Source organism: Populus trichocarpa, chromosome 5 (genome assembly GCF_000002775.5).
Source record: "Populus trichocarpa isolate Nisqually-1 chromosome 5, P.trichocarpa_v4.1, whole genome shotgun sequence".
Lineage (NCBI taxonomy): Eukaryota > Viridiplantae > Streptophyta > Magnoliopsida > Malpighiales > Salicaceae > Populus > Populus trichocarpa.
In genome coordinates, this window is record NC_037289.2 from 17,780,283 (window position 1) to 17,790,760 (window position 10,478).

At 31.7% G+C, this 10,478-nt stretch overlaps 1 protein-coding gene across 1 annotated transcript; it reads left to right on the plus strand.

The window, feature by feature from the left end:
- The first annotated feature begins 8,593 nt into the window (after positions 1-8,593).
- Positions 8,594-9,970, plus strand: LOC18099511 (uncharacterized). The gene is made up of 3 exons (XM_006383416.3): positions 8,594-9,035; positions 9,139-9,333; positions 9,444-9,970. The coding sequence occupies exons 1-3, from the start codon at positions 8,751-8,753 to the stop codon at positions 9,501-9,503; spliced, it is 540 nt and encodes a 179-aa protein (XP_006383478.2). The 5' UTR covers positions 8,594-8,750; the 3' UTR covers positions 9,504-9,970.
- The last annotated feature ends 508 nt before the right edge of the window (positions 9,971-10,478 follow it).

Sequence of the window (10,478 nt, forward strand, 5' to 3'; positions counted from 1 at the left end):
TTTTGTTAAGTGTTTACTTTTTTCTCATTATTTTGCATCTTTCTCATTCTTCTTAAATATGGTTTATGGGTTATTTTATCTGCTAGTTTTGTGTTTCTCTTCCATTCTTTGAGATCTTCTAGTCATTTTTCCTTTTATAATAATGCCCATGTGTTATTTCTTCCTTTTATCTTTTTTTTTTACAATTTGTTTTTGTTGCCTTTTTGTCCTATATTTAAACAATTATGGGTTTAACTCAATCTAGTGCTTTCATAAGATTTTTAGATTAGGTATTTCATTTCAAACCATATGTCCTTTAATGGTTTCATTTTCCCTATCTGTTGCCTCTTTATTTTCTATTGCTTATTCATTTTTTCTCTTTTCCTTTTTGTGTTTTAGATTCAAGTTTATTAAGGAATAACTTTGTTAAACTCTATCTATTATTGTTATGTTGGATGTTATTGATTTTCATGTTTTCTGTCCAGATTTTATTCTTCACTTTTGCAATTCATTCTCCTTCCTTCAATTTTATCTTGATGGACTCTTAATTAGATGTGTATTTTTTTAAAAAAAAATATCTGGTATGAAGAGCTTTTACTTTTACTTTGAGGAATAATGAATATCATTACACTATAATTAAGTCATTTTTTAGGAGTTATTTTCTTATGTCTCTTCTTTTTTTTCCTCTCTCCCATTAAGTGTGCCTAGTTTTTATTAAATACAAGATATTGTACTCATTTTTTCACTTATTTGACCTCTAGCCTCATTTTTAGTTTGAGTTTTATACTAGTTTTAATGTCATTTCATTGTAGCTCCACTTGAGCGCAATGAATGCACGGATTAATGCTTAACGATTTGGTCCTCTCATGCATTTGTGGGTTCGTCACTCTAGTTTTTTAGGAGTTGATGTTTCGGCATCCTTCCAAATCGTTTTAGACATGTTTTCTTATGGTTATTGTTTATTTTCTCATTTTCTTTGTAATAACCAAATTTTTAACCCTTATTTTTTCAAAAAGAAAAAGAAAATTAATAACTAAAAAATATAGAGAGTGAAATGATAAACAAGGAAAGTGTAGGATCAAATATTATAATAAAAAAATTATACAAATGAGAAAAAGAAAAAGAAAAGGAAAATTAAATATAGAATCAAATAAAATTAAAAAGTTATGACTTCAATGATAATATTTGAAGGATATTCTCACAGGTAAGGAAATCAAATAAATCACTTTTTTACCATGAAATTTCCAAATTAAAGATCCTCATTCAAAAAGAAAAGAATATAAATTCTTTATTTTTTAAAAGTTTTGATAGCAACCCAAACACAATATATTAAGGTCTAGAGAAAATCATAAAATGCTACAAAAAAAACTCCTCTTTGTAAAAAACAATAATAATCAATCTGACGTAAAATGAGAAGAGGTGTAAAAAAAAGCCAAAAATTCTCTTAGTATTAAAAAACCTAGCCACGCAATCGTAGCCTACCCTACAGAATCTAGTTGCTACATATCTTTCCCTTCCCATTTCAAAAATTAGCAACAATCCAAAGCTTTATACTTTTTTTCTTAACTTTACGGCCTTTCAAACTCACTTTCTTTTTCTCCCTATCTTTACCAAATTTACTAGCCCCACTCGAAACCAATACAACCTCTATTCTCTCCAATCAGTCATCATAATCCTCTCTTATAGCCACTTGAAAAACAACATAATCATCACCAAAAACCACCACAAAACCATCTAGTAACTAACAACCCTTATCTTTTTTAAGCCAACCATCAATCCATTCTCTCTTCTCCAAACTATAACCACTCACTTGCCCGTTCTCTCTCCACCCAAACTTCCACAATAGTAGTTTGTTTTCCCTTATTACCAAAACCATATACTAGCCTTCTATCCTCTCTAAATCATTACCGCTACTCCAGAATCATTGGCTAAAATATAACCTTTTCCACCAAAACCAGATTAAAGCTAGTAGCTCACCTTCACCTAGCTAAACAAACAATAACCATTAACAAAACCTAAAAAGCCAATCTTTAAACTCATTTCTTTCTTTTTCTTTTTTAGGTTTTGGTGTTGAAGTGTGAGATATACACGTCATCATTGTCAAGCTCGTCTTCAAAAACTAGTGCATGGTTGCCATGTGACACCACTGTATAGTCCTAGTTCCATCAATTATTGTTTGACATTAGCAGCTTTTGAATATCATTTTCAAACCATAATGCATTGATTTGTTCTAAATAATCTGTAATGCATTATTGATTATTGTGTGTGTGTGTGTTTTTTTTTTTTGAAATGTTATGGGTCCATTTCGTGGATTGAAAACCCAAAAGCATGAAGTTGTTGAGAATTTATTTTTTTAAGGTAGAATAAGGATGAAATTAATACCTTGTGATAGGGTTGGGAGGATTAAATTTGATTTTTAGTTTATTCAAGGTGTAATGGTTTGCTTTTCGTGAGAAAGTTTTATGCATAAATAATTGTTTTGTGTTGGTATATAAGTTATCATCTATAATCATTTATTTCGAGAACTCGACCTAGGATTAGAGGACTTGTTCTTGGCTCTTACCTTGGATGTTAACTATCATGTATTTGAATTGGAGAATACATGTTTATGTTATTTATTATATGATTATTATGTTTGATTATATATGTGTGACATATAAGCTGCTATTTATTTTAAGAACTCAACCTAAGATTAGAGAACCCTTTATTGGCTCATATCTTTGGATGTTTACTATTGGATATTTGAATTGGTGAATACTCGTTTACATTATTTATTGCGTGATTCTTATATTTGTTTATATATGTGTGATCTACTGTCATTTATTTCAAGAACTCAATTTAGGATTAGAGGACTTGTTCTCTGCTCATATGCTTAGATGTTGATTATAATATATTTAAGTTGTCAAATACACATTTATAATCATGTTAATATGTGTTATTTATTATGTTTAGAATATCTTTTTTAATGTTATAAGCGAGTCTAGATCGGATCAACGTAATCCCATTTAGGCCCATTAAGACCAAATGATGGCCTTTGTGCTTACTCCAATCAATATAATTCTTGTGGTTCTAATACTCATCAATAACTCACCATTCTTACAGGCCGAACACTCAATATTTTTCAAAATAGGGATCAAACCATTTTCAAGCTAAAATCCAAAACCATTATTTTAGTTTGACTTTAAAATAAAATATGTCAATTTAGGCAACCCTAGCACAACAAATACCTTATATTTTTAAAAAGAAATAATAATACATCTCATCTTAGGTCAGATATATGGATGATTGTTGTATTTTCTATTACATAATCAACCCCTTATTGAGAATCTTAAAAAGATAAGTTAGGGTTTCCCAGTAACCATAAAACTAGGTGGTAATTTTTTTTCTTCTTATATTTACCTTAAGTTCAACTGCATGTTCCTTATGATAGAATGATAACTTTAGTGTGGACTTTAATAACGGTTAGGATTTTTTTGCTTGCATGAAAAATATTATGTTTAGTTATATTGTTTGTTTTATGTGATTGTGTATTTTACATGATTTTTTTGTTTAATATTTCATGTATTTTATTTATCATGTATTTATATATTGAATATGGGGCCGTGTCTATGCACCCACTACATATAACTTTCTTTCATATACATATTGTTTTAGGTTTGCATTGGGAACTAATAGTGCCCTGATGGGTTCTATTTTGAACTAGTACACATGAAACCTCGAACTTTTATTGAAAGTATACTTGGACATGGTTTGTAGTCAATGAGGCATTGACCTCTTAAAGTTTGTATACCCGAGCAATGAAAGACCTTTTAAGACCAATAGGTTAGCCAACTTACCCACACATAATAGCTAGAATCTTCTCCTAGGACGTCTCCTTATAATACCATATTGGGCAAGCTTGACATGTATAAAATATTGAAATGATGTTATATGGTTATAATATTTTAGGAGATGGATGAAAAGTCAATTAAAATAATGAAGTATACCTATGGGCAATTCGAGAAGGAGTCTGAATCCTTATAAAAAATAAAGAGTGGTTATATGAGTCATGGGTTTTATGGTGAATTACTTATGCTAAAATATATGTTTTTCATTAGTGACGTTGATGAACTTCAAAAGTGTGGAAAAAAGCTGAATATTCATGACAAACATGAATTCCAATAGAAGTATAATAATATAATAGAGGTGATGAAAATACCATTATAAAAACTAATTATCAAAGCCATGATACAATTCTAGGATCCATCATATAGATGTTTTACTCTTAAAATTATCGATATGGTACCCATAATTGAAGAGTATCAATAGTTATTACAAATGCCTCAACTTCTGTACACCATCTATTATCATTAATGATGTGACGAGGCTGTAAAAGGATTTCAAAGCTTTTAATATTGGTAAAATAATAGGTATAATGAAAGACAGAATAGGACTGAAGGTCGGCATTAAAAAGTAAGGGATGATTCTTTTCCTTAAAAAACTAAATGATCGAGATGATAGTACCAACAAGATCTAGTTATTGGCATTTGATATCTTTAGGTTAGTGTTATTTCTCTCAAAATCCAAATTGATTTGCCTTGATGCAACTGGTGTATTTGTTAAGGTTGAAAGAGATCAAATTAATCTAGGTACAACAATTTTGATAAAAACTATTTGACTCTAAACTATGGTTGAAAAGTAGGTAAAGGGTCAATATGACGTTGTGTGCATCTTTTATATGTACAAATGGTCAGTCATATGATCATTGGAGTATTGGTCTTCAGAACAACTTGGTGGCTAGACCAAAAACCTTTGCTGGATTTTATTAGAATTAAATGCTTTTGGAAACAAAGTAGGTCAAATTATTTCATAAGATGTTGACCACTTTGTTTACTTAATGAGTAGTTTGGATGAGTTCAACACCTTACGTTGCTCATTGCAAAAAATGTCTATTGGTTATATTGATTGGAAAAATCAAGTATGTAAGTTGTATTAGGATGCATTATAAAAGATTGGGGTACATGTATGCCAAGAACCTCTAGTTTAGTTGAGTTTATAGGAAACTTTAAGGAAAAGTCGTCCTTAGCTTAGTTGTATTAGGATGCATTATAAAAGATTGGAAGGTTTGAGAATAATTATCTTGGAAGTGACTAAAAGGAGCCCCATGGTTATCAAATCATATATCAAGTGCCACCAAAACAAATTGAGTAATTATAAACCACCCTAAGCTAAAAATAGGCTATCTATATCAAAGCTTACAGATGAAGATGAAATAACGAAAATGCACAAGGAACAAGAAACTTTAATAAGGGATACGCGTACAAAAACATAAGGGGGGAAGAAGAAGAAGAAGAAGAAGATGTCTTGGCAAAACAAGAAGAACAACTAGAACTTGAAAATTAAAAGTTGAAGAAAAGATTGGAAGAAGAAAGAAAGATAAGGATTCAAGCAGGAAAAAAATGAGGAATGGTTGAAAGAAAAAGTCAAACACTAGGAAGAAATTTGTATGTCTACTTAGACATAGTTATCCATTAAGGTAACTTAGTTGAAAGGATAAAATTTAAATGTAATGAATGCAAAAGAAAAATTAAAGAGTCTGAAAGAGAAGCATGTGAAGACCTAAAATGCCAAAAAAAAATTTAGAAAAAGCTTATCAACATGCCAAAAGCAAGAGACTCATTTTAGAAAATTATTGCAAGAGGCTAACAACAAGGTGAATAAACTAAAGATTCATGTCATAAAAGTCTAAGACTAGCACCAAAGATAATTATATCATTAGATGTATGTCAAAAGCAACTTGATTTGAGCTAATGGTAAATACAATGTTGTTGTAGTACATTTAAAGACCCAAACAGAAAAGACATTCATTAAAGCTAACAAGTTACAAACCTTATCTTGCTTTGTGGGTAACCAGGAGCATAGCAATGGAAGTGAAGATTTTAGGGTTTTTTTTTTTTTTTGGGATCCCATGATCTTTTAAAGTAAATAGCAAGGCATGGTAGGATTTTTGGTGTATAATTTACTTATTGAGATATTATAACTAGTAGGTAAAAGGAAAGATATGCTACTATATGATTGATTAATGAAACATTTTGTATGTTCTACCTAATTAGTGTTAGAGTATTTTTAACCTTTTATCTTATTAAAAAAAATAGACAGGCTCCCAAAAACTAATTAACAACACTTGCATATGTTTTTTTAATTATTATTAAAAATTAACTTTTGATAAGCCCACAGCGCAAAGAACGTGTAAATTAACCAGTTTTCAACTAAAATAAGTACCCACCGGCGCAAACCCATGTCAGCACCTACCTTTAAAAATCCTCCGCACGGCCCACAGGGTGCATTTGAGCGGAAGAAAGATACTTATATTGATTGGAAAAATCAAGTATGTAAGTTGTATTAGGATGCATTATAAAAGATTGGGGTACATGTATGCCAAGAACCTCTAGTTTAGTTGAGTTTATAGGAAACTTTAAGGAAGAGTCGTCCTTAGCTTAGTTGTATTAGGATGCATTATAAAAGATTGGAAGGTTTGAGAATAATTATCTTGGAAGTGACTAAAAGGAGCCCCATGGTTATCAAATCATATATCAAGTGCCACCAAAACAAATTGAGTAATTATAAACCACCCTAAGCTAAAAATAGGCTATCTATATCAAAGCTTACAGATGAAGATGAAATAACGAAAATGCACAAGGAACAAGAAACTTTAATAAGGGATACGCGTACAAAAACATAAGGGGGGAAGAAGAAGAAGAAGAAGATGTCTTGGTAAAACAAGAAGAACAACTAGAACTTGAAAATTAAAAGTTGAAGAAAAGATTGGAAGAAAAAAGAAAGATAAGGATTCAAGCAGGAAAAAAATGAGGAATGGTTGAAAGAAAATGTCAAACACTAGGAAGAAATTTGTATGTCTACTTAGACATAGTTATCCATTAAGGTAACTTAGTTGAAAGGATAAAATTTAAAGGTAATGAATGCAAAAGAAAAATTAAAGAGTCTGAAAGAGAAGCATGTGAAGACCTAAAATGCCAAAAAAAAATTTAGAAAAAGCTTATCAACATGCCAAAAGCAAGAGACTCATTTTAGAAAATTATTGCAAGAGGCTAACAACAAGGTGAATAAACTAAAGATTCATGTCATAAAAGTCTAAGACTAGCACCAAAGATAATTATATCATTAGATGTATGTCAAAAGCAACTTGATTTGAGCTAATGGTAAATACAATGTTGTTGTAGTACATTTAAAGACCCAAACAGAAAAGACATTCATTAAAGCTAACAAGTTACAAACCTTATCTTGCTTTGTGGGTAACCAGGAGCATAGCAATGGAAGTGAAGATTTTAGGGTTTTTTTTTTTTTGGGATCCCATGATCTTTTAAAGTAAATAGCAAGGCATGGTAGGATTTTTGGTGTATAATTTACTTATTGAGATATTATAACTAGTAGGTAAAAGGAAAGATATGCTACTATATGATTGATTAATGAAACATTTTGTATGTTCTACCTAATTAGTGTTAGAGTATTTTTAACCTTTTATCTTATTAAAAAAAAAATAGACAGGCTCCCAAAAACTAATTAACAACACTTGCATATGTTTTTTTAATTATTATTAAAAATTAACTTTTGATAAGCCCACAGCGCAAAGAACATGTAAATTAACCAGTTTTCAACTAAAATAAGTCCCCACCGGCGCAAACCCATGTCAGCACCTACCCTTAAAAATCCTCCGCACGGCCCACAGGGTGCATTTGAGCGGAAGAAAGATACTTCCCGTCGAATAATTCTGAGAAAAATCGTTTTAGTGGCATACTCTTCAGCAAATAAAAAGGTTTGCGACTAGGCATCTCCCACCATGATCTATGCAATTATCTATACTTCATGATTTGATCCAGATTCTGAAAAACAGCACTTTTTTCAGACGAGCCATGGAGTAGTAGAATTACTAGAATCACAGCCTGAGGACTGCCCACCGTTGGCCAACCATCGGATGACTATGTGCAAGCAATAATTAAGAATCATTTCGTAATATCAATTCTGATTTCAAGTGATTCTTTGAACTTTACACGTATAGCCCACCGATGGGTCCAATCAAGAAATTTTTTTTGTCTTCTCCTCCTTTTGGCTAGAGGTCCAGGCATAACTTTGACTACTTCGATCGATTAGAGCCATATAATACCTTCAAAATTAGGACACGGCCTTGAAAAATTGTACTAGAGTGCCGAGGAAATTGAAAAACTGGCGCACAGAGTTGCAAATTTGTTCAGGTAGGTAGGCTTGGACGCCAACCAAAAATAATAGTCAATGCACTCGTTCAAGCATATGACTCTCACGGCTTCTAGCATTATGGCCCTCTACACTTAAATGTGTCCTTTCCTCCGTTGCATATATTTGTAGTTTGTGCCTTAACCTTTTACGTGTTCCCATGTATTTTTATAAAAATATTTTTTAATTAAAAATATATTAAAATAATATTTTTTTAAAATTTTTTATATTTTTTACATATTACCTTAAAACTATTAAAATAAAATCTAAAAATATCAATAAAAAATTGTGAAGAGGAGGGTTCATAATGATGTAATCAAATTCCACGTAAGAAGTCAATTGGTTCCTGTTCCATATTCTAAAACAGTATTGGGCCTAGGCGAGGTTTGGATGTTTTAATCGAGTTGGGTCGGCAAATTTCTTGAATAAGTGTTACAATATCCAAAAATAGCCATTACGCTCTTCATTTTTCACTGTTTTTTCATTACAAGGAATTGATTTTGTTGCATCAAAAGAACTTGTTCATGGATATACCTCCCAATAGAACCATGAGCAAAAACGAGGCAGAGAAGGATCAAAAGGATAAGATTGTGAAAGCAAGGGCCAACACCAACAGAGTAATCATCAGCATATACTCTGAATCTCCGAGAAAACGTTTACAACAAAAACATAATCCCGCCACCAAGAAAACCATGGGAACTCGTGGCTATGATCGCCGGGCTCAGCTTCTATCCTATGCCAGCGAGCTAAGATGCGCTGGTTCCGAGCCCATGGAGTGGTCCAGACGGAACTCTAGGCCGAGGTCAAAGGTAACTCCAATCTTTCCCTTTTCATGTCCTCCGAGAAGTAACTGCATTGTAAACGCCCAGTGGCATTACCAAACTCTGAAAAAAAATAGGGATGCATGAACAGAAATGGAAATGGTCAAGTGGACCAGCTAGGATTCGGGAATCATTTCTTAGAATGTTTCAGCAAAAAGAAAGGCAATGGGTGTACGAGCGAATTGTAACAGAAGAAAATGGTGAAGCAGCCCGGATGTCGGGTTCGAAACGCATTAATAGCAGGAACCAAACGGGAGTCTCCGAAAGCAGAAACCCCAGTTTTTGTGTAAATCTCATCAATCATTTCAGTTATAATCTTTTCTATCTACACACTGTAGCTAAATAACACAAATTTTTATCTTCTTTTTGCAAAATCTCCAATTTCTTCTTTTGCAGAAGAAATTGACGTGTATGATCAAGGAATTAAAATGTGGATTGCTGTGCAACAAGGGGTAAGAGCAAAAAATCAAGGGGAGATATCTATTATTTCTTCAAACTTATTTATTTTTATATTTTAAAAATATTTTTTTTTATTAAGTGACTTGTTATCATGTAATTGGTATTTTATTAATTATTTATATTTTATGACTTGAAATTCTTTTTTCTTGTAATAGATACCATGTTATTTAATAAGCAAGACTTGGTAAACAAAAATCAAAGCGTCTAGCGTTGTTTATGCTAGTTTTATTTGTATATGATTAGTGGGCATCGCAACAACGTGCCTGTTAGTAAATAGTAGCTGTATGCACGTGTTGACGAGGAGGAACCGGATGGAAGTGAGGGCATGACAACTCCTTAGATTGCAATATATTATTGGCTGTACACCTCGTAAGAATGAAGTGCCGCCCCAAGTTTTTGTCCTCAATGAAACATATTCATTGATTCAATTTTATTTCAAAAGTTATGAATGATGTTCATTGCAATCCCTAATTTTATTCAACATCTTGCATTTTGGTCCTTGATTGTCAAGGAATAATTGAGGAGAGCGGGAAGGAAGGAGACATAAGGCATTGATGTGGTTGGAAACACTATGGTTAAAGGTATTAAATAAAAAAAAACTAATTATTAATGATAAAGCTATTTTAAGTGGTAGGTGGGGTAAAAAAACAAACCAATAACTAAGATCGGATTTAAATTCTAATTTGATGATTTGATTTGATTTAAGTTTTAAAGTTTCTTAGATAAATTAAAATTATTTGTTTATATTGGAAATGAAATTATTGATGTTAAAAGGATGGTTTCAATATATACTGAGTTGAAAATGGTATTTTAAGATGCATAAGGATGGCGGGGCCAACTTCTTTTCATGTTGATTGAAGTTGTTGCAATAAAATACATATTGTTTAAGAGCAAATGATATGTAATCTCTCTTTTTCAATTTTCTAGGCGGCTCCATGACAACTTTTTCTTTAGTCTAAATGTTCATGTGAG